The sequence below is a fragment of the Oryctolagus cuniculus genome, chromosome 4 (assembly GCF_051225735.1).
Source record: "Oryctolagus cuniculus isolate XC-2025 breed Fujian yellow rabbit chromosome 4, ASM5122573v1, whole genome shotgun sequence".
NCBI lineage: Eukaryota > Metazoa > Chordata > Mammalia > Lagomorpha > Leporidae > Oryctolagus > Oryctolagus cuniculus.
In genome coordinates, this window is record NC_142870.1 from 100,310,659 (window position 1) to 100,335,981 (window position 25,323).

Consider the following 25,323-nt stretch of genomic DNA (forward strand, 5'->3'; position numbering starts at 1 on the left):
TGGGTCCCTGCACCCACGTGAGAGACCCAGATAGAGTTCATGGCTCCGGCTTTGGTCTGGCCCAGCCCCAGCCCCAGCCATTGTGGCCATTTGGGGAATAAACCATCAAATGGAAGACCTGTCTCTCCCAGACTCTCTATAACTTTCAAATAAAGTACGTTGTTAATATTTTAAGTGATTTTTCAAAAATTAAAAACTAATTTCTGATGTATATCATTTTAAGTAATACAAGATTACCTTTTACATACATGTCCAGCTCTCTCCTTATTTCAGAGGACTCCATTTGTTTTTAAATACCATCTAGATGTTTAACGTATGCATTTGTTTAATTCTAAAACTCTATAGTTGCTAACATTTTATACCTTTTTTCAGGTGTGCTTGCTGGTCATGACAACCGTGTCAGCTGTTTAGGTGTAACCGACGATGGCATGGCTGTGGCAACAGGCTCTTGGGACAGTTTTCTTAGAATCTGGAATTAATAGTGTGGTCTTACCTATTTTGTGTTCTCCACTGATATCTGGAGAATTGAGTGCTACAGCCTATAGCTGTGAAAAAAGAAAATCCTACCTTATATTTGCAGGTAAAGATTTTTCTATTGAGACTATTACACACAAAAAGCTTTCAGTAAAGTACAAAAACAGTGTGGGGGATGGGAGGCAAAGATATCTGCTAAGATCAAAAGGACCAGTGTGTTAATTTGAGTTAATTTAACCTTCTGGAATCTTTGCTTGTAATGAGTGTTTTGTGTAGAACAGAATGTATACATTTTTGCAGCTTGTCATTGTGTTTTCATTTCTCAAGAACTACATTTCTAACTTTGTATATACAAGATGTCACGGTAGTAGATGGAATGTTCTGTATGTGTGTACCTAAGTTTGAAGACCGTCTGCCTGAATTGTGACATTCCTTTAGAAAGAGATCCTGGTTGTTGAATGTTTGAGTGTCCACAGGCCAGGAACCTCTGCAGAGTACTGAGTTTCCTGCACTTCCCTTGCATACTCCATCTAAAGTAGTGCTCATTTTCAGTCCCATGAGGGGACAGATAATCCGAAGGCCAGAGAATTAAGATTTCACTCTGATATTTTAGACACACATAAGAAATTTCACTAGAATGTACTATGTGAATAAATAGTTAATAGTAGATAAGTAATTCTTGTTTAGAAGGCTAGTTATGATCAGTTGTCAGTTTGAGCAGCCCTCTACATAGCAGGATTCCCTACTGATTTCATATTCCAGAACTAAGCGTGTACAGCATACTTGTATTTCAGAAGTTTAATAAATATTTGGATTTTCCTTGCATCTGAAGAATCTTTCCTAATGTTCTCTACCAATACACATCTAGATAGGAAATAGAGTGTGACAGTGTTACATTTTTCAAAGAAGAGTAAAAACTCTAACCAATTGCTGGTACGGATTTCTTTTAATTGTTAGTAAGGTGGGTTTCTGAATTTTATGTTTATGTACTATAAGAGCTGAATTGATTTAAAAGTATGTTTTCAAGTTTCTTAAAGTGAAACATTTATGCTTTTTACTCTTCTTTATTAATTATTAGCACAAAATACCAGTTTCTAAGTGGTTCTGCTTCAAACTATGCCTAGATCTGAATGTACCCATATTTCTTGTCAGTGGTATAATGTCAATTATTAGAATGACTCTTGTCCCCTAATTTAAACAAGGATACTTGTCTTGGATGTTCTTTTACAAATAAATCTGAAGAATAATATAAGACTGTTAGCCTTGCTTGACGATAAAGTCATAGGTTATTCTGATATCAAGAAATGCATTGCATTTTGTAACTTAATGAACTGTGTAAGTTATGTTCAGATAGGTCTGCTAACTTCTGATCACCATAACCCTAACCTAAACACTCCCAAACTTTATCTGTTTTCATCTTTATATTGTGAGTGTGGTAATACTTAGACTGACTTCAATACAGTTGATCAAAGTTTTATTAAGGTCAAGTTGATACGGGAGTAAAATGGATAAAGGCAAATGAAGATATAAGTCAAAACAGAACACTGTAAATGGCAGGTGTGAATGTATATTTATATTGTGGTTAAGATATCTATGAATTTTGCAATTAATGCTTATTTCTGGACTCGATATCACTTCATAAAAAGCAGTACTTTGAGATAAGGCAAGAATATTGTAAAGAAACATACTCATTTCTGTAAAGGAAGCAGTGGTAGTCAAAGCCTGCTGTGTATTTCAGCGATTAATTTCAAAATCCTGTTGAAAAACACTTCTGTTATGTGTAAAAACAAGTTGATATGAGTACCTCTTCTATTTAAAAGTTACTGTAGTAACAAGATAGTCAAAGAGGCATGCAGAAAATAGTAATTTTATGATCTTAATATATTTTGAAATGACATGTAGAGAGGAACTTAAAGCAATTCCTATAATTATGTAGTAGACTGCTATAAAGTAGCAGCTGTGGAACACTTGTGGATCATTATACACATGAGCAAACAGTGAAAAAGTACCTCATCACTACATTAATGACTTTACTAGTCTAACCTTTGCTTTCTAGTGCTAGAAGTACCAGTTGCTAAATGTATTTGTGTGCAGTTGAAGTTCAGCTAATTGATTATTCTTTACCTTACAAGAAAAAATATATCATGCCTCAGTAAAATGATTTGTAGACTCTATACCACATCAGAGTAGTGTCTTGAGATCTGACAGAGTATTATAAAGGCATACATTCTGTTCTAAAACAAAGTGGTCCCCTTGCAGTCCTGTAAATCATCACAGAAATCTGATCAAGAAAGAAATTCTTGCTACCAGCAAGGATAATTCCTCCACTTGGACAGACAGGCCTCGTTTCTGGCAACATTATGCAGGGCACACCCTTAGCTCAAATTTATTATGATTACACACATCATCTTCATAAAAAAAATACTAGGCCCAAGTCTTTGCTTTTAAGATTTATGTATTTATTTGAAAGAGTTAGAGAGGCAGAGAGAGTCTTCCATCTGCTGGTTCACTCCCCAAATGGCCACAGTAACCGTACCTGGGCCGATCGAAGCCAGGAGCTAGAAGCTTCTTCCGGGTCTCCCACAGGTGCAGGGGCTCAAGGACTTGGGCCATCTTCCACTGCTTTCCCAGGCCATAGCAGAGAGCTGGGTTGGAAGTGGAACAGCCAGGTCTCGAACCTATGCCCATCTGGGATGCTGGCGCTTCAGGCAATGGCTTTACCTGCTATAACACAGCACCGGCCCTGGGCCTAGTATTTCAACAGCAAGAGGGCTAGTAGGTAATTCTCATTTCAGATTAGACAGATGAACTGATCAGTATTGCATGAGGATAGTAAACTAGATTTCTTGAAATACTGGATGTCAGTACTTTGGGAGTATGTTAAGAACTTTAAAGTTAACCCACCTATTAAGAAAAATGGATCCTGACTTCTCCAGTGACAAAACAGTTTTCATATTTGCTGAAGACTGCGTTCCAATATTCTACAACAATTCTGATTTCAGTTGAGACTTCAGAGAAATTGATGCCATGATGTGAATGTCTTGGATTTTAAACTATAACACAGTTGAATAGTTGTGGCTTGTTTATGTGTGTAACTTGTTTAAACAACCCCCTTTAGAAAAGTGAAGATGTTCTTTTAGGATCTTAAGTGTCTATCAGGACTTTTAAAAATCCTTTAGTTAAGTACTCTGTTCAGCTTCCCCTTTCGCTTTCGTCATAGTAAAGAGCAAAAATTTTAAACTATTTCTTACCTCCTGCTGTAATTTTTTTTTTTTTTTTTTTTTGGTGACAGGCAGAGTTAGAGAGACAGAGAGAAAGGTCTCCTTTCCGTTGGTTCACCCCCCAAATGGCTACTATGGCCGGTGTGCTGTGCCCATCTGAAGCCAGGAGCCAGGTGCTTCCTCCTGGTCTCCCATGCGGGTGCAGGGCCCAAGCACTTGGGCCATCCTCCACTGCACTCCCGGGCGACAGCAGAGAGCTGGAAGGGAAGAGGAGCAACCAGGACAGAACCAGCGCCCCAACCAGGACTAGAACCCGGGGTGCTGGCACCGCAGGCGGAGGATTAGCCTAGTGAGCCGCGGCGCCAGCCATCCTGCTGGAATTTTTAAGAGCCAGCCACAGGTTAGACCATCTTATGAGAAAAAGTAGCAGAATGAAAAAATCGGCATTTAAAAACTACTGGTTACAATAATAGGTACTCATTAAAATGAGTTATAGAATGGCTAAGCTAGCATTCTGTTCATTTTTTTATGATTTTTTTTTTTTTGACAGGCAGAGTTAGAGACAGGTCTTCCTTTTTCCATTGGTTCACCCCCTAAGTGGCCGCTACTGCCGGCATGCTGTGGCCGGCGCACTGTGCCGACCCGAAGCCAGGAGCCAGGTGCTTCCTCCTGGTCTCCCATGCGGGTGCAGGGCCCAAGGACTTGGGCCATCCTCCACTGCCCTCTCCGGCCACAGCAGAGAGTTGGACTGGAAGAGGAGCAACCGGGACAGAACCAGCACCCCAACCGGGTCTAGAACCCGGGTGGCTGGCGCCGCAGGCGGAGGCTTAGCCTAGTGAGCCGCGGCGCTGGCCAGCATTCTGTTTTAAAAAGTAAATTATTAGTCAGATTGATAGTACATATTGTATCTAGCAAATGTTTGCATGTCAGATTTCCTAAAAGTCAGTTTTCTTAAATCCAATCACTGATTTTATAAAATAGTTATGATAATGCAGCTTATCTGGTTTTAAATGTACTCAACTAAATATTTTTTAATTAACAGAACTTTAATGATATACTAGTAGATATTTAAAGCCTGTTCTGTCTTACACAATGGTGCTTTTATCCTGTCATTTTCTCTCTTCAAAGAAGCATCTGAACAGTTGCATTACCTTATCCAAAGGCATCCACATCTAAGTGTTATTAAAGTTAACATTTTCAGCATTTTGAAAGTTTTTTTCACCTAGAATATGATTTTAATACACTTGTGGCCAACTGACTATGAAAGTCAATTATATAATTACAGAAAAGGTAAACATGATAAAGCTCTTAAAGTTCCTATAAAAGCTTTAAACTATACAATACAGACTTGGATCATGATTAACAGTGTTATTGGATCTTTCTTACACAGTGATCGACTCATTTGTACAGTTACTTTGTGAAATGTTGCTGTGAATTGATATTGTAATCAATAAAGTACTTTTTAACCTGATTTCACTGTAGCATTTTTAAGTCAATTTCAATATGATTTATTTTAAAAATTAAGTCACAAAACTTCAAGCCCAGTATTTCATGCTCTGTCCCAATTCCTTTATCTAAACAGTTTTTTTTTTTTTTCCACCATAAAAAATGAATAGGCTGTATAAGCAAAGAACAGCTTGGAGTACTACTAACCCATCCTTTCAGACTGTAAACTTCTAGCTTATTTTTATTTTTTATTCTATTTGAAAGAGATCTTCCATTCACTAGTTCACTCCTCAAATTTCTACCACAGCCAGGGTGGGCCAGGCCAAAGCCAGGAGCTGGGAACTCAATCCATGTCTCATACATGGGTGGCAGGGACCTAAGTACTTGAGCCATCACTTGCTGTCTCCCAGGGTGCATATTAGCAGGAAGATGGAAGTAGAGCTGGGACTTGAACCTGGCACTCTGATATGGGATGCAGGCATCCAAAGCAGCATCATACTTGCTGTTCCAAACACCTGCCCTTCTAGCTTATTAATATAAAGCCTGATTTTCATAAAAAGCAAAAATCTTTATTCCCTTATAGAGCTCTCTTATAGCCAATTCTGCTTATGGTATTGCTAAAACATTCTTATGTTCTTTTATCATAATCTTGGGGAAGAATGAATGAGGCATTTTAGATAATGTTCTATTTTTCCAAGGAAGAATACTAGTTATATACTCTCAAAAATATGTTCCTCCAATGGTAGCCTGTTTACAAACTAAGGATTGGTGTATGAAACTTTTACTTACCCTTTAAGTACATGACCAGAACTACACAACAGTAGCACAATCAAATGAGCCAGTCCACTCAACATAGCTTATATGCCTACCCTAAAAATGATTAAGAAAGATTAAAACTCACTATTAATACTAGTATAAATGCTACATTTATCAACTATTAGGCAAATAGGTTTTTATTTTCACCTTGCATACTTATAAAAAAGTTCTGTATAAAGATTATACAAAGTGTATAAATAACCCTGCAAACAAATATAGTAAACAATCAAGTATATGTGCAGAACTATGTCAGTTGCAATTACATAATTTCTATTGGCCTGCTCACAGATGCATTTAAATCCTGCCAGAAGAATTGGGTTTCATTATTTTAGTGTTCCATTTCCAACATTCATACATTTTCAAACTTGATCAGATGGAATGACATTCACACTAGTGATGGAAAATGTACTATACCAGAGTCACCATACCAGTGATTTACGAATTTTAGCATGAATCAGATTAGCTGGAAAGCTTCTTAAAACATTAGTTTAGCGTCTCTGAGACTGTAAGTCAGGGCTGATACCCAAGAACCTACACTTCTTAGAAAGTGATACTCATGACCCAGAGACCAAACTTTGAGAACTACTGCACTGTACTAATGTGACACCAGACCACTCTGTGACTTCAAAGTTCACATTTGTAAAGAGGTTAAGGTCTTGAATTTGTAACGTAAATTAGTAATTCCCAGTCTTAGACATTGTTTTTCATGTTGCCGTTGTCATCTAATCTCACTTGTTGGTGACCTATATGAGCAAAAAAAAGCTAAAAATAACCAGTTGTAGTTGAATTTGTATACTGCTTCCTAATATGATTTGCATAAAAACAGTTATTTTTGAAAGACTTTTGTGGCCTAAGTTATTTTCTCCTTAAAATATCTTTAAAAATAAAAGTTGCACCTGTTCTAAAAAGACTTAACTAGCATCCAAGAACCTTAAAAGGCACAGAAAAGGAAGTATTGAGTATCTTTAAAAGCCTGAAATTTTATCCTCCCATAACAAGGAAGCATAAACTGTACTTGGCCAAATGTACTATGCATTTTTTTTTTTTTAATTTTTTTTTTGACAGAGTTAGAGAAAGGTCTTCCTTCCATTGGTTCACCTCTCAGATGACTGTTACAGCCAGCGCACTGTGCCAATCTGAAGCCAGGAGTCAGGTGCTTCCTCCTGGTCATCCATGCGGGTGCAGGGCCCAAGGACTTGGGCTATCCTCCACTACCTTCCCAGGCCACAGCAGAGAGCTGGCCTGGAAGAGGGCAACCGGACAGAACCGGTGCCCCGACCGGGACTAGAACCCGGTGTGCCGGCGCCACAAGGGGAGGATTAGCTTAGTGAGATCAGCGCCAGCCAATGTACTATGCATTTCTAACAAGTGTCTGGGTGATGCTGATCTGGTGGTCCTGTATTTTGTGCAACAAGGGGCTAGAATGTCTTTTTTTTTTTTTTTTTTCAGTATTTCCATTCAAGTTCAATATATTTTAATACAGAAGCAAATAGGATACTTGAACTCACAAACTTTTCATTGAGGTAAAAAATACAGTAACAATTTAATGGAGCCCTGATAAATTCATACAATTAAAGACCTAAAATGGAGTACAATTCAGCAAATGCCTGCTGAAGAATAACTTTTAACCATCACTGTTGTTATCCAAAACTCAGACCTCCTGTATCTTTGGCTATTTCTATCATTTCAGACTTCACTCCTAAATCTGAGATAGAAAAGCTCTCCTTACAGGAAGCGTAACTGGAGCAAAACTGAGAATATTTCTTCAAAAACAGGTCAAAAATTATTTAGATACAAATATTTTTATAAGTGACTATAATAATGAACCTTTATACTGTTTTACACCAGGCTTAAAGGGAATAAAAACAGCATTTATTAGTGGTTTACATACCTGCCAAAACAGAAGGGATTGTAACTTGCAAAAATGATACAATCAAGAACATCCCACACTCCTTCACAGAGCAATGCAGTTTATAAAACAAAACAAGAAAGTGACTATTTCCATTAAAGACAGCATCAAAAACCAGTTTTGAGAAAGCTGAAAGGGTCATACTCTAACTCCTGGATGCCAGGAAGCAGAGTTTTTCAGAACCAAAAACAAAGCAAGCCCTAATTGAGAGCTCAAGGCCCCACCCCTCAGGGGTCACACAGGTGGTTCTGTTGATCTTAAAAGGTTTATTATTTTAACAAAAATGATTTAGCCTTTTCTATACCCAAATTAAAACTGAAGACTTGTCCCAACACTCTTCAGAAATGCAAATACCCTAAATAGATCATTATCAGAACCTAGCAGGGATTTGCTATTTAGGTACAATTAGTATAATTCATGTTTACAATTATTTCATAAAAATAACTGTCCCACTCTTCCAAGTTCCATTTCCTATGATGGTCACACCAAAGCAATCTCTGTTAAGATTTTTCTTCATTGCTTGAATGCAGAAACTGCTTAGTAAAATTCTCCAGCTCATTTTCAAGTTGAACAGCTTTATTTCTAATTGAAAAAAAAAAAAGAAAGAAACAATCTAGTTATCATAAAGGTCAATGAAAAAAATGCATTTCTTCCACTATAAAAAAAAAACTCACTAGCTAGCTACTGGTACATTTATCTGAACTCAAACTCATCTATTACCAATCCTTTTTAAAGTATTCATTATATGTACTATTGTAGCTTTACAGTAAACACAGACCTAAAAGTAATTACACCAAAATAAAAGTTACAAACTTTAATAAGATTGAAAGTGTAATAGACAGTAGAATCATCACCTAGCATAGAAGTTCACACACAATCATGATTATCTTTGAAAATTGCCATTAAGTAAAGTATAGAGAATAAATGGTTTTATGTATATGCAAAGTGGCTGGTAGATGTCAAAGGGGATGAGATAATATACAGTTCTTTAAAACACTAGAAGTGGGGCCAATGTTGCAATGTAACAGGTTAAGCCACCACGTACAATGCTGGCATCCCACGTGGGTGTCAGTTTGTGTCTCAGCTGCTCCACTTCTGATTGAGCTTCCTTCTAATGCACTAGGAAAGCAGCAGAGGATCGCCCCAGTCCTTGGCCCCCTAACCCACTTAAGAGGCCCAGATCAAGTTCCTGGCTTCTGCTTGTCCTAGCCCTGGTCATTGCAGCTTGTTGAGGCCTGTTGCAGCCATCTGGGGTATGAACCAGCAGATGAAGATCACTCTATCTTTGCCTCTCCATAACTCTGCCTTTCAAATAAATAATCTTTGAAAAAAACAAAAACAAAACAGTACACTCATATGTATTAATGCAGTCAAATGTCCACAAGAAAGGAGAAATGGAGCGACTTGAATTATGGTGTAGCAAGTAAAGCCAACACCTGTGACACCAGCATCCCATATGTGTGCTAGTTCAAGACCCAGCTGCTCCACTTCCAATCCAGCTCCTTGCTAATGTGCCTGGAAAAGCAGCAGAGAATGGCCCAAGTCCTTAGGCTCCGGTACTCATGTGGAGACCTGGAAGAAGCTCCAGGCTCCTGACTTTGGCCCTGGCCTTTGCAGCCATTTGGGGAGTGAACTAGTGGATGGAAGAAGTCTCTCTCTAGTCAGCACTGTGGTGCAATGGGTTAAGCCACCATCTGCAATGCTGGCATCCCATATAGGCAGGGGTTCAAGTCCTGGCTGCTCCATTTCTGATCCAGCTCCCTGTTAATGTGTCTGGGGAAGCAGCAGAGAATGGCCCAATTGCTTGGGGCCCTTGCACCCATGTAGGAGACCTCCGATGAAGCTCCTAGCTTTGGCCTGGCCCAGCCCTGGTCGTTGGGGCCATCTGGGGAGTGAACCAGTGGATGGAAGATCGCTCTCCTCTGTCTCTCCCTCTCTAACAATTTCAAATAAATCATTTAAAAAAGTCTGTCTCTTCCTTTATGTAACTCTTTCAAATAAATAAATATTTTTTTAAAAAGGAGAACTGGAAATAAAACTGACAGAATAATACCAATTTGTATCTCATTCTTTCATACTATGTCGACAAGGGGGTCTTATTTTGTCTCATTACTGTGCACATGTGGTTGAGGTTATGCAAATTAAATGTGTATATGACATTAAGCCCACTTTCTATATTTCTGCAGGCAACTCTCCTGAAGCATTAGGCATGTTAAATTCTATCCAAGTGACTGCCTAATCTATAACAATGGAGATTCAAATATTATAGTAGTTGTTTTAAAATGTTTCCTACTAGAAAGATGATTAATTAGATTTAGAATATTCAAACCATTCATGCTTATACAAGTCAGTTCTGCCAAAATCAGAATACTTCCCAATAATCTGTCTTATCATTTTTATAACCAAATAAAACATTTAAAAACTTACCTAAGACCAAAAAAAATTTGGATATAGTTATCAAGTTTGAAAAGTGTATTTATCTAACTTAAAATATGAACAATGAAATTCATAAAATTCACTTGGGTGATGTGGATAGATAGTGACTACTAAGCTGCTCTTACATGGGCAATTTCAGGTAGAATGTGCTGTGGACCTAACAGCAGAGATTAAGTGATTCTTAACAATTCTCCCAGAGATGCTGGCAAACCAGAAAGCTGAGAGAACTGCCAAGTAAAGACCTGAGGGGGACACTTCCAGTCTTATTGCCCCCACTCCATTATATTAGACCCCAAAGGATCCTTAATAAATGATAGTAAGCCAGAAATCCACATTTAATTAGGAAATCTTGTGTACTTTTACTGCTTCAAATTTAAGTACACTCAACAATCCCATAATGACAAAAGTTATAGGTGTTGGACATATAGGCCCTAAAACTCACTTTAAATAGATTCTCTGTTCTGAAAGGGAACTAACACAGCCTTAACAAAAGGAAGTTTAGAGCTATGAAAATTCATTTACATTTGTATTTGTTCTCTTGTTGAAATTAGATGCCACTGAAACTGCAAAACATACTGAGTTAAATTTGGAAGATTGTAATTTAAACCAACAATGAATGCTAAGTTTTAATCCAAATTCATTTGTGATCTTACATACTTATATTTTGGTTATGAGACCAGTAAGTAAATCTTTATATTAGAAAAAAAAATTGAATACCTTAAAAGCTTTGAATTGTTTTGTATTTTCTCCAGCTGATCTATTTCTTTGGATAACCTAGCAATTTCTTCTTCCAGATGTCTTTGAGTGATATCAACTTGTTGGCACAGGCGAGCAAAAGTGGTAGCCATTTCTCTTAAAATAAAATTGATTAGCAATCATGAATATCTGCTAAAATGAATGAGCCTTATTGTAAACCTTATATTAAAGAGAACACAGTTTTTATAAATATGTAAATAATAAGGAATAAAAGACTTCTAAGAGTAGTGGTATGATAGAAGGTATAGCACTCGTTTATTTATTGACTGTATGCTTAATTTTGTGTAGCCTCAAGACAGATGTTCAAGAGGGTATTATTACCTCTGCTGTATGGTTTTGAACATGGATAATGCATAAAAATGCAGATGGGCATATTTCTTCAAAAGTATAACAATAAAACAATAAATTGCCAAGAACAGCACAGAAAAAAAATTTAATAATGACCTTTACTGACAAAAATACTAACAGTTACATTTAATTTGACTGCTGGCTTCAACATCAGCTTTGGCAAACATTACGTGACATTTTTTACAACCGAAAATATGACTGGCATGTGTGTACCTTCAGCCCAGTTAAATTATTCTTTCTTCCCTACAACTGTTCTCCTGTGTACCTTCATCTTTCTCATGGTCTTTTTACATTCCATTCTCTCCCTCCACCAAATCCCAGAGTTAGACAAATGAAGCATGTTTCATTCCTTTAATATTTTGTTAAATATTAATATTCAGCTAGTATATTTTAATTATTTGAGACTGCTTCTATCAGTGTAAAGTTCTCTAAGAAAAAGGATCAGTTTATCTTCAACTTTATATTTCCTGTGACTCCTATTACAGCTATTACATGGTAGACAATAAATGTTTGATGACACAAATTGCAAATGGAAAGCTACATTATCGCTTCTCGGCCTTTTGGCTAAGATCAAGTGTGGAAAGCTACATTAACTTATATGAGCCTCAGCTGATATCTTTTGGAAGTCAAGGAATTTTCATTAGAGAAAAGATCTATCTTAATATAAATCAGCTAAATTTAAAACTATCATATAGGCCGGTGCCGTGGCTCACTTGGCTAATCCTCTGCCTGCAGCGCCGGCATCCCGGGTTCTAGTCCCGGTTGCTCCTCTTCCAGTCCAGCTCTCTGCTGTGGCCCGGGAGTGCAGTGGAGAATGGCCCAAATGCTTGGATCCCTGCGCCCGCATAGGAGACCAGGAGGAAGCTCCTGGCTTCGGATCGGCACAGCGCACCGGCCTTAGCAGCCATTTTGGGGGTGAACCAACGGAAGGAAGACCTTTCTCTCTGTCTCTCTAACTCTGCCTGTCCAAAAAAAAAAAAACAAAAAACAACAACAACAACAAAAAAACAAACAAAAAACACCAAAAAAAACAAATAAAAAACACCTATCATATAAAATAGGAACACAAGAAAATATCTGGTGAATGACTGAACAGGTTCCTCAAATCATTAGTGTTTTGTTTCTGTTCTATGTTGCTTTAATTCTTCTAGTTGAGGCTCAGTCTCTCTGCAATTCCTGTTTCCCTAGTCTGTACCGTTCTATACACATCACTGCAAGGTTATCTGTTCTAGAGTTAAGTGTTCATGGCTCATCACCCCAGATTCGTAATTGTCCACCTCCCAGTTCCTACACACACAGACAATGGCATGGTCCCTAGTGTCAGGTTTATGATCAGATGTATCATCTCCCCGCCTTTATATCCACATCTGCCATACTGAATGTTTCTCTCCAACTTCTTATACACATTCCTTTCCCCCATCTTCTTGCTTCTGGTTTGGAGGATTTTCTCTGATCTTCCTATTTTGCAATCTCATATGCTACCTCTCCTCTACAACACCTTTTTGAACAGTATCCTTTCTGGTTTAAGTAACTTCTAGAGTCCCACATTATTAGAACACTTTTATCTTTTTCATATTACTACTTTTACTTTGTGCTATAATTATTTCTTCTATTAAACTGCAATGATCTTGAGTTCTCAGAACTTTTAAGTTCTGCTCTCAGCAGCATCCAAACACAGAATGATGTGCCTTGATTTAACTGATGCTCTACATATTTTTAGTAAAGCAATGAAACAAATATTCAAGATGTAGGAAAGTAGAGACTGAGTAAAACTAGGCATTTATTATGTAATTCTCCTGAGATCTAAGAATACTTTTAAACTTATAAACTGGGACTGCAACAGTGAAAATAAATTTCATTCTCCATAATAAGCTTTCCACTTACTGTTGCACCTGGTGGCTGCAGTTTGCACTCGTGAAGCTAACAATCATCTGCAGTTTTTCAGTTGCGTAGTTCACAAACTGCTGTTTAAAGGCTCTCTCCTTGGCACGGGTTGTCCAGGTCAGCCTTTCATAAAGATACAAAGCTCCATACATACTTAATGAAATAGATACGAGTTTCCAGCCTATAGTTTTCCAAATCTGTAAGATAAAGTCATAGCTTACAATGAGAATGAAACAAAAAACAAAAAACAAAAAACAAAACAACACTTAGGAGTATTATTAAAAGGTATTGTAGCAGGCCAGTGTTGTAGATCAGTAGTAAGCTGCCACCTGCCACATTAGCATTCCCTATGAGCACTGGTTCAAGTCCCAGCTGTTCCACTTCCAACCCAGCACTCTGCTAATGTGCCTGGGAAAGCAGCAGCAGAAGATGGCACAAGTGCTTGGGCCGTGGTCAATATTAAAATTGACTGCTAATCTTCAATTTAAAAGAAATTGTATATTTACTTATTTGAAAAAGCAGAGCAACCAGGGATTGAGATGGAGGGGTGAGGGCAGAGAGGTATCTTTCATCCATTGGTTCAATCCCCAAATGGCCATAACAGCTAGGTCTGGACCAGTCCAAAGCCAGAGGCCAGGAATGCCATTTTGTTCTCCCACATGGGTAGCAGGGCCCCAAGTACTCAGGCCATCTGCTTCCTTCCCAGGTGCATTAGCAGGAAGCTGGATAGGAAGCAGGGTAGCCAGGACTCAAACCAGGCTCCGTGATTTGGGATGTGGGATTCCTAAGTGCATATTAATTCTAGATGCACCAAATGCTTGCCCCTCCTGATACATCTTTCAGATCCATTTTCTGAAATATATTCTTTGTCCATAAAAAAATCTGAAGTTAATGAAAATTCTATCAGCTGAAAGGGGATCACACATAAATATCAGGCAAGAACTTTTATAACCTGCCAGATTTGTTAAGTTGATTTCATGTATCTTAAAAAAAAAAAAAAAAAAAAAAAAAAAATTTGTTTTAGGTGAATGATTTTAAACTAAGAAATACGAGAGTTGCCTGCATCCCATATCAGAGTGCCCAGGTTCTATTCCTGGATGTGCTCTCCATTACAGCTTCTTGCGGATGTGCATCCTGGGATGCATTGGTGACTGCACAAGTATTTGGGTCCCTGCCACCACATGGGAGACTAGGCTTGAGTTCTGGGTGCTTGTTTTATGACCTAGTCCAGCCCAGGTTGTTTCAGGCACTGGGAAGTGAGCCGCTGGATGGAAGAATTCTGTTTCCCTGCCTTTCAAATAAATTAAAAAAAAAAAATGCATTAATAAATAATGCTTCAAGACAGATCCCCTCAACATTCAGAAAATACCAGACAGAACACTTAGACCTTTTATGTCACTCCAGTGTACAAATATGTGAAAATAATTAGGAAGCATTATTTTAAAGATTAGATAGTTGGTGGTATTTCAAAAGATGTATTTGTGCATATAGATATACAGATGGATACAGATACATAAAATTTAAAATTAGACTTCTCGAAGTTTTTTAATTCATTACTTTTAACAAATTTTCCTATCATTTTATAGATCCTAGAAATAAAAATAACTGATCTAACAAGCAGCTTTACAAAAATTTAAATTTTAATTGTAGTAAAAGTAATGTTTCTTACCACTCCTCCAACAACAATAATGCCCATAGAAGTTCTGGATGTTAGAGAAGCTAATCCTGTTATTAAGGTAACCATGAGTTCTTCCTGTGATGCATTATCTGGCATTCCTGGATTGGCAGGAGCAGTGGGAGTAGAAGCCAAAGATCTAGGAAGCTGATAAATTTGCAGGAAAAAAAATTACACAACTTTATGTGAAATACTTATATCTGTAAAATTATTTAATTTCCTAAAGTAAATCTACAGAATAAAATGTTCCCAAATAATGAGTACATCATAATATACTAAGAAAAAAAACTATACTAAAAATTATTTTCTGTAACACTGGACCAATGATACTGTTAACAATAATTTTTTTTTTTTTTTTTTTGGACAGGCAGAGTGGACAGTGAGAGAGACAGAGAAAGGTCTTCCTTTGCCGTTGGTTCACCATCCAATGGCTGCTGTGGCCAGCACACCGTGCTGATCCGAAGCAGGTGCTTCTCCTGGTCTCCCATGCGGGTGCAGGGCCCAAGCACTTGGGCCATCCTCCACTGCACTCCCGGGCTGGACTGGAAGAGGGGCAACTGGGACAGATTCCAGTGCCCCGACCGAGACTAGAACCCGGTGTGCTGGCGGTGCAGGCGGAGGATTAGCCTATTGAGCCGCGGCACCGGCCAATAATAATTTTCATAATACATAATGGGTTCCACTGGTAACTGAAACCTCAGCTCTCAAAAGGAATTAAAACTATTTTTTAAAAGTATTGTATCAGGGGCCAGTGTTGGGGCACAGCGGGTTAAAGTCCCGGTCTGCAGCGCCGGCATCCAATATGGGCGCCAGTTCGAGTCCCGGCTGCTGCACTTCTGATCCAGAAGTCTGTTGTAGCCTGGGAGGGCAGCAGAGGCTGGCCCAAGCCCTTGGGCCCCTGCAGCCATGTGGGAGATCAGGAGGAAGCTCCTGGCTTTTTATAGGCACAGTTCTGGCTGCTGTGGCCATCTGGGGAGTGAACCAACCGATGGAAAACCTCTCCCTCTCCCTCCCCCTTACTCTCCCTCGCTTTCTCCCTCTCCCTCTGCCGTTGCCTCTCTGTAACTCTGACTTTCAAATAAATAAACTGTTAAAAATAAAATAAATTATATCAAAAGCACAATTCATTAACATAATAAGACTTAAGAACAAAAACCTTTTAAATTTCAAATTACACAAAAGAAAACTGAAAGACAAGCCAGACTCAAAAATGTATTTAGAAATCACATATCTGATAAAGGAGCTCTATCCAGAATATATGTCTTCAAAACACATAAGATACATAAAAACAGACACACAAATGTTCACAGCAGCATTATTCATAAGTGAAAACAAATTGCCACCAACTGATGAATGGATGTGTTTTTTAAATAAAGAAATACTACTTGGCCATAATAAGGAATGAAATATCCAAACAACACTCAACACTAATACTATAAAGATAAACTTTGAAAACATGCTAAGTGAAAGAAATCAACCATATAAGGCCATGGTTTTTGTATGATCCGATTTACAGGAAATTTTCAGAAAGGGCAAATCCCAGGGCTGGCGTTGTGGTGTACCAGGTTAAGCGCTGCCTGCAAGGTCACCATTCACTATGAGTGCCAATTCATGTCCAGAAGCTCCACTTCCGATCTAGCTCCCTGGGAAAGCAGTGGAAGGTGGCCCAAATACTTGGGCTCTCTCATGTGAGAGACTCAAATGAAACTCCTGGCTTCAGCCTGGCCAAGCCCTGGCCATTACAGTCATTTGGAGAGTGAACCAGTAGAAAGAAGCACTCACTCACTCACTCACTCACTCCCAACTCTCCGTTTTCAAATAAATAAATAAATAAACTTTTTTTTTTTTTAAGGCAAATCCATATTAACAGAAGGCAGATTAGTGGTGGGGCTGCAGAAATGTTCCAACACCAAATTGTGGTGGTCTTTTTATTCTATACATTTTCGGGAAAAGTACTGAATTTATTGATAAATTTTAAATTTTCCTTTTAAAATGCCCACATTTATTCCAAGTTATTTGAAGTCTGATAGCAAAACCTTTTTAGGAAAATACAGTTTCGAAAATGAATGTAGAACCACTTTGTACTGGATGAAAACTTTCAGACTGCCTTTCCATTTTGCCTGGTACACCCAACCCAGATGGCTCTAGGAGATAGGTATCAGCTTACAAATAAATATGCAGATTTGGTAAACCTAGTTTTGAGAAATCACAAAAGCAAAAAATAGAGAGTTCTAACTGGTAGAATCAAGATACATACCTGAAAGATAGGCTCTGATAATCCTAGGAGCACCCTCTGAGCGTTTGTAGGGCCCAAGAATCGATGTACAAGGGAAGCCCAGCCCAGAGAAAAACGAAATACAATATCCTCTTGAAAATCGGAACATAACTTGTGGCAATTCAGGTCATAGCTGAGATCAAATTTCTTGCATGGGATCAGTGTATGTAGTTTACTCTGTATACCAGCTGGAAGCAAAGGTTTCAAATTTTCTAGAGAAAACAAAGTGACATTTACTTTAACAAACAAAAGAAAATGTTCCACCTTCTATGAAACAGCCAAAGGAAAGTAGACCACCACCACCTCATGACATGTAGACATAAATAGTACCAATAATTTCTTGCTGGGATTGAAGCATTGAAGCATTCACTTCATTGGTGCACCGATCAGCCAAATTTCTTCCCATACCATCTTCTATGTGTTTATTTAACTCCTGTTGAAAATAGTAAATGTCTACATTATTTCTTTGCCAGAAAGTGTCAGTTTTTTTTTTTTTTTTTAAGATTTATTTATTTATCTGAAAGTCAGAGTTACAGAGAGAGAGAGAGAGAGAGAGGGAGAGACATAGAAAGATCATTCATGCACTGATTCATGCCCTGGATGGCTGCAATGGCTAGGGCTGGGCCAAGCTAAAGGCAGGAGCCAGGAGATTCATTGGGGTCTTTCACATGGGTGGTAGTGGCCCTAACACTTGGGCCATCTTCAGCTGCTTTTTCCAGACCATTAGCAGGGTGCTAGATCAGAAGTAGAGCAGCCAGTATATGAACTGGTGCCCATACGGGATATCAGTATCGCTGGTGGTCACTTAACCAGCTACACAACTCCAGCCCCAGAAAATATATTTTATAAAGACATTTAAAACATAATAAGCACTAAAATGATGTTAACCTCATTGTTACAGGGAAAACTTGTATAGTTTTTATCTACAAGGTAAATTTACATTTATTGCCAAGTACAAGAGAGAGTAACAGGTTGTGTACTGATTGCCACATAGATATTAAAATGGCACTAAGCAAAAAAATTGGCACTAAACAAGTAAGAGTATGGAATAAGATGAGGGAGCTGTCTCAGAATATTTTTTTTAGTATTTATTCTTATCTACTTGAAATGAAAACTAACAGAAAGAGGTGGAGAGAAATAATAAATTTTCCATCGGCTGGTTTACTCCCCCAAATGCCTACAACCACAGCTAAGTCCAGAATTTTCTCCCTGTCTCCCACGTGGGTGTCAGGGGCCCATGCACTGCAGCCATCATCTACTGCCTCCCAGGATGCATGAGCAGGAAGCTGGATGAAAAGTGGGGCAGCGGGGCTGGTGCTGTGGTATAGTGGGTGAAGCTGCTGCCTGTGGTGCCAGCACCCCATTTAGGTGCCGGTTTGAGTTCTGACTGCTCCACTTCCAACCCAGCTCCCTGCTAATGTGCCTGGGAAAGCAGTGGAGAATGGTAAAAGTGCTTGGGCTCCTGCACCCATGTAGGAGATCCAGAAGAAGCTCCTGGCTCCTGGCTTCAGAATGGCCCAGCTCTAGCCATTGAGGCCATTTGGGGAGTGAACCAGTGGGTGCTCGCTCTCTCTCTCTCTCTCTCTCTCTCTCTCTGTAATTCTGCCTTTCCAATAAATAAATAAATTTAAACAAAAAAAAGTGGAGCAACAAGGACTTAAACAGGCACCCCAATAATGGGATGCAGGCAATTTTAAAAACAATAACTTAACCAGCTGAGCCACAATGCCCACCCCTCAGAAAATTTAACTACACCTTAAACTTACACTTTTATATACTTTCAATACACTTGGAGTAGGATGAAACTCAGAACAAAATTCATCAACCAAAACAGATAGTCGACAGATTTCATCTGTCATTGCACATGAAACCTGAAAATACAAAAAAAAAACACTTAAAATATTCCTTTTAAGGGAAAACATTATCAAAACATGTTGCATTTTCAGATATATTAAGCATGAAATTATTGTTACTCACTTTATTTGCAACCTCCTCAGTAACCTCCTTAATTTTTTTCTTAACATCCAATGTCAAAAGATTCATCTGGTTTCTTATAAAGTCCAGTCTATCAATTTGATCTTCCCTCTCTTCCATTGAATAAACTCTATTATGGTATGAAGAGTAATCAATATTCAGGGTATATTAATATCCCAAAACAATTAAGGAAGAGCATTCACATTAAATGATTTGAACCAACTATTAGTATGACACAAGAAAAAAGAAATCTATACTTAAATATCTAAAAGAATTCAATTTTAGTTAAATAAGGGTCAGCAGCAAATGGCACTGTGGCAAGCCAAATTCAGCCAGCTTCCATTTTTGTTAAAGTTTTCTTGGAACACAGCCACAAGCATTCTTTTATTATCTGTCTAGGGCTGTTTTTGCTCTAAAACTATAGAAATAATAGTTGCAAGACAATATGACCCACAAAGCCAAGAAAATTTACAAATTGGTCTTTTACAGAAAGTTTGTTGATCCCAGGAAGAAATAGGAAAAGAAAAACCTGAGATCCCTTTAGTACGATTTTTAGTGTAAAGAGTCTCTATGATTACACAAACTATATTCAAATATATCTCCTTTGTGCCATAGTTACTTCAATAGATAAATACACATATAGTTTTTCCATTTACTTATTTCAGAAACAGAATGCTCCCATTCACTGGTTTACTTCCAAATGCCCACAACACCACCCTGCTGGGGCCAAAGCTAGGAGCCACAACTCAATCCAGTTTCTCACATGGATGGCAAGAACCCAATCACTTAAGTCATCATTACTGCCTCCCAGAGTCTGCATTAACAGCAAGCTGGCCTCAGGAGAAGAGCCAGGCATCAAACCTAGTATGAGACACGGACATCTTAAGCACTAGGCCAAAAACCCAACTACAGTGTGCTATATTTTTAAAAATAAGGCCAATCCAAATTTTGGGCACTAAAATAAAGCAACTGAGCTAGCAGGGACCCTATAGCAACACAACCTCATTATACAGAGGCTGTACAGGGGCTGAGATCAGACTCAAGGTTCTTACCTTCTGTTTTACACGTGGACAGTTTTCTACTTTTGCACATAATGCAAAGTATCCAAATCATGTAATATGTGGGGCATGAGGGGAATATTGTTCCCAGCAAGCATAAATTCATTTTGAACTTTAATATTGGATGCTTTGTTTCCTTTAACTAGATTAAGCCCACCCACTAATTATCCAATTGAGATTTATCATCAGTACTTCTGTCATATCCAATAACATCCTGATCTTCACTTCAAGTATACAAAGTCTGTGAGAACTATATTTTTCATTGAGATAATGTTGGTACTTTGATGTATTAATTTCCAATTTTATAAGACAACAAATGGAATAAAATAATGCAGTACAGTATGACATATAAGGGTACTGCTTACCAGATCAACTTTTTGGTTGGCAGGTACTATTACCTTATTTTTTCACCAGCTGATAAACAAAACACACAACTGGCATAAAAGAATAATTTCAAGGTTATTGGTGTATTAATATATAAAAGAATGAGTCATGGCTGAATGCATGTTCTGGATTTCTTCATAAAGTTCCACTTGAAAGAAAATGGTTCTTCCACTGCTTTAAAGACATTTGAAAGCCACTAAACATTTTCAGATCACAATTCATACACGGCAATATTGAGCTCCAAGGAACATAAATGATATGTTCAAGACTACAAAATTAACATTTATACTTTCAAATACTCATTTAAAAACAAATAAGCATCACTAAAATCCACATTATTGACTTTAGTATGAAAAATCTTAGTTTTAACAAGTCTGACACAAAAAAGCTAACATTTTTATGTTTCAATAAGATGAACTCATACCTTTTCTCTGCTGCTGCCACGTTTATTGAATCCAATATGTTTTTCACAGTATCTAGTATCTGTTTAGCTCTGATAGTGTGCTGTTCAAACTTTGTTTTCACTGCTGACTGCGAGATACACTCCTGCGAGGGGCCCAAGCCATAACACATTACTGTAATTCCATCCCAACGTTTTCAGGAATTTAAACACAAAAACTTGCTGTTTGTTAACTTAAAACTGAAGCAAGGACAGAAAATAAATTTATGACAAAAACAACTTAAAGTTATAAAAGTTAAAAGAATTACAATGATTCAAAAGTAAAAAAAAACTAACAGCAAGTTCATATCTTTGTGTATTCTTACACAGTAATGTGCAATGGTTTGACTACAACATTAAAAAAAACAAATAGAAATATTTGTGTTAAACAAAAGTTTCTCCTATAGAACTGTTAATTTTATCTGGGTTATCTTTAACCTTATTCTAGACTACCTCTCTTGATTTTTCTCATAACAGATAATCTAAATATAGTTCTGAATTGAATTATGAATATGATTCATTTCAGGTTACTAAAAAGGATGCATATTGATTAGAAGCGAACAATCTAAAAAAAACTGTAAACAATCTAAATAACATTTTAAATTATCTTTTAAATTATCTAAAGAAAAAATATCTGCAACTATTTAAAAATAATCTTATTGTTGTCCTCAAACTAAGGTATGTGCACAAGTCTGAATGATGCCCTCATCTGTTTCACTTTTAAGCTAACTGCAGTTCACAACCTGTTAATTGTACAAATCAGTGTTTCATAACCAGCATTGTTTTAAAAGAAAGTGAATACATCAGAATGCATTACACACATGATGGGTACATCCATTTTGTGCAATTCTTGTATCAATTTTCAACATATGAAAACTTGTACTATTTTTATCTCACTAGATTTTACTATGAATCAAAAAATTTGCAAAATTATTATAATTACAATTACCCTCATTTCATTTTTACTTCATTGAAAATAAAATTCTGAAATAAAAAACATTTGAAAATAACTACAAGTTTTTACAGAGAAACACTATACAGTCTTTGACAGGTTTCTATCTTTGATCCAAATCATATACACCCTAGTAACTACAGAGATGTTTTGTAGAATATGTTCATACTCTGTGTTAAACTTTTCAAAGACTAGGGATACAATTATAATTACTATTAACTATAAAATTTGTAGACTATTCTTTCTCCAATCTCTCAAGCTTCAAAATGGTATTCACCTAATACTCTATCTAGTACTACATTACTCTGAAATCACTAGTATCTTATATATTCAATCAATGTATCATTTAAAATCTTATGTTTAGCCTTCAAATCAGAAATTGATTTTCACTCAGAAAAAAAGTATAATCTTTTGTCATTTTAGCTCCCCTCGTCAATAATTTGTTTGAAGTACAGAAAACAAAACAAATTCATTTCTTCAGCTACAGGGGACATAAAGGTAATTTATTTAGTCTGCAGTTTATAGTTAGCTCAGAACCCATCACTTTCCTGCACTGCAGAGCTTCCCCTCTGCCCATGATGAATCACTGTACATCACCCATTTTCACAAATCTTAAAAAAAAAAATACTGCTGGTGGGAAGTAACATTATTCCTATTTTCTATGTGCCTAAAGGAAATGTAAAACACTGCTGAATATTTTTTCCTTTAAAACCACCAATAATTACATAACACTAGACATTTAAATTGTAAACTACTTATTTTTAATGACCAAAACAAACCTTTGGTTTTATGTTAAATAACTCTGCCTCATAAATGTGCCAAGTTAAACTTAACAAAAAATTATAATGAAAGCATAAAAATATTTTTAAAAGAAAACAAAATAAATTCTATGTTCCTCGATGAAGTAGATCTAGATATCAGCAATGAAAATCCAAATCTGTAGGTAACAGCACAATGTTAGAGCTAGACTGGACAGAAAAGAAAAGATCTCCAGTAGTCATCAGGCAATATAAGTCATTTCTCATTCAAAAAAAGATGATGATGAATAAATATAGAGAATAAAATAGAATCTTCTTCTAATACTTCTTTTAAGTATCCCACACAAGTTTTCCCATTGGTCTGCAGAGTATTAAGAAGCATCCTGAAAAAGAAACACTCTATTCTCAAATACAGTACTGAGAGTAAGTCTAATCTAAATAGTTTGTTTTCTGGGTTATTTCTCAGTGTCCTTATTAATACACCAATGATCTCCACAGAGAGCATGCATACACTGTGTGCAGCAGTTCCCAGACATATTTCATCAGGAACCCTACATTTCCAAGAAATTTAAAATATTAAACTAATTTTTTTGACAGGCAGAGTGAACAGTGAGAGAGACAGAAAGAAAGGTCTTCCTTTGGCCGTTGGTTCACCCTCCAATGGCCGCTGCTGCCGATGCATGGCACTGATCCGAAGCCAGGAGCCAGGTACTTCTCCTGGTCTCCCATGCAGGTGCAGGGCCCAAGCACTTGGGCCATCCTCCACTGCACTCCCGGGCCACAGCAGAGAGCTGGACTGGAAGAGGGGCAACCAACCGGGACAGAATCCGGTGCCCCGACCGGGACTAGAACCCTGTGTGCTGGCGCCGCAGGTGGAGGATTAGCCTAGTGAGCCGCAGTGCCGGCCAATATTAAACTAATTTAAATGCCATCTTGTCAGGGTGTCCTGTAGGCTACTATAAAACTTATTAAAGATTTATCCACATCCTAATTAAGAGTTTTGATTTCCCAATAATATCTAAAGGAGCTGATAATCACAGTTATGTATTTGTAAATATTAATATTTTTAAGAGCAATTTAAAAACATAACCAACAAACTTGTCAAGTCGCCTTGACAACAGACCCCACAAACACTGGTTCCCATGTATTATTTCAATGTACCTTAAAGTGACTAGAAAGAATATCAATATAGCTTTTATCTCAAAATACCACATGTTAATATTCAGCCTTATTTGTTTACCTCTCCCTCTGGTGGGAGAGGTAAACATACTTGCAGAGTGGACAGTGAGAGAGAGAGACAGAGAGAAAGGTCTTCCTTTGCCGTTGGTTCACCCTCCAATGGCCAGGAGAAGCACCTGGCTCCTGCCATTGGATCAGCGCGGTGCGCTGGCCGCAGAGCGCCGGCCATGGCGGCCATTGGAGGGTTAACCAACAGCAAAGGAAGACCTTTCTCTTTCTGTCTCTCTCTCTCACTGTCCACTCTGCCTGTCAAAAAAAAAAAAAAAAAAAAAAGATGAATGCTCACTTAATGCTTAAAACCCAAAAAATTAGTATTTATCAATTAATAAATTAACTAAGGACAGGAGACAGTTTCTTTACAAGATAAAGCAATTAAATCACTAGCAGATTCAATTAAAATTAATATGTAAACATAAGTATGTTGGAAAGGACACAAGATATCTATATTATAAACGTACCAAACCATAAAGTCCCAGAAAGTCATCAATTTCTAAGAAATCATCAATTACTAAACCCGATTTAAAAAGTGACAAATCTTAGCTTTGGGAAAAAGCTGCCAAAAGTTGTCATTATAATTCTTCAGAAAATGCTTTGATCCTTTATAATAGATCCAGACAAAAAATTTTTTTGTCTAGCTCACATTTCTTTATACAAATTCAAATAATTTTAGTTGATTCTATTTTAGGTATGCCACATTCCTATTTTAAGATTTATTTTATTTATTTGTTACAGAGAGAGGTAGAGACAGAGAGAGGTCTTCCATCTGCTGGTTCACTCCCCAGATGGCCACAATGGCCAGAGCTGCCCCAATATGAAGCCAGGAGCCAGGAGCCAGGAGCTTCTTCCAGGTCTCCCATGTGGGTAGAGGCTGAAGGACTTGAGCCATCTTCTACTGCTTTTGCAGGCCATAGCAGAGAGCTGGATGGGAAGAGGAGCAGCCAGGACTAGAACCGGTGCCCATATGGGATGCCAGTGCTTCAGGCCAGGGCTTTAACCCGCTACGCCACAGCGCTGGCCCCCCTACTTAAACTCTAAAGTATGACATTCTCCATGATTTTATGTAAGAGCTATTGCTTACAACCAACTTTTTCTATATATAATTTTAGATTCCCAATGAACCCTGGATCAGAGTCTCTGGAATAGGTCAGTGGCCTGCCATCCTCTAAAGCATCTCATGTGACTGGTTCCACTGGGAACCAATGCTCTATAGCACATTTTTATTATTCTCATTCCCAATTTTTCACTCATATAGTCAGAGAAAGCAAAAAGTATACCATGA

At 37.6% G+C, this 25,323-nt stretch overlaps 2 protein-coding genes across 13 annotated transcripts in view; one reads left to right on the forward strand and one right to left on the reverse strand.

Moving 5' to 3' along the window:
* The window catches only part of GNB4 (G protein subunit beta 4), a 79,272-nt gene extending 74,106 nt beyond the window's left edge, over positions 1-5,166 (forward strand). For all 10 annotated transcript variants that reach the window (XM_002716441.6, XM_051859162.3, XM_051859161.3 and 7 more), the window contains one exon: positions 373-5,166. In XM_002716441.6, coding sequence (XP_002716487.1) covers positions 373-479 — 107 coding nt within the window. In that variant the 3' untranslated portion in view covers positions 480-5,166. The remainder of the gene's footprint in view (positions 1-372) is intronic.
* Positions 5,167-7,807: 2,641 nt separating this feature from the next.
* MFN1 (mitofusin 1) overlaps positions 7,808-25,323 on the reverse strand; it is a 47,383-nt gene continuing 29,867 nt past the window's right edge. For all 3 annotated transcript variants that reach the window (XM_008266537.5, XM_070072480.2, XM_002716333.6), the window contains exons 10-18: positions 21,081-21,202; positions 19,218-19,344; positions 19,007-19,111; positions 17,571-17,673; positions 17,223-17,452; positions 14,960-15,112; positions 13,291-13,487; positions 11,020-11,154; positions 7,808-8,448 (exon numbers count right to left, since the gene is read on the reverse strand). In XM_008266537.5, the coding sequence (XP_008264759.1) occupies positions 8,367-8,448; positions 11,020-11,154; positions 13,291-13,487; positions 14,960-15,112; positions 17,223-17,452; positions 17,571-17,673; positions 19,007-19,111; positions 19,218-19,344; positions 21,081-21,202 (1,254 nt within the window). In that variant the 3' untranslated portion in view covers positions 7,808-8,366. The remainder of the gene's footprint in view (positions 8,449-11,019; positions 11,155-13,290; positions 13,488-14,959; positions 15,113-17,222; positions 17,453-17,570; positions 17,674-19,006; positions 19,112-19,217; positions 19,345-21,080; positions 21,203-25,323) is intronic.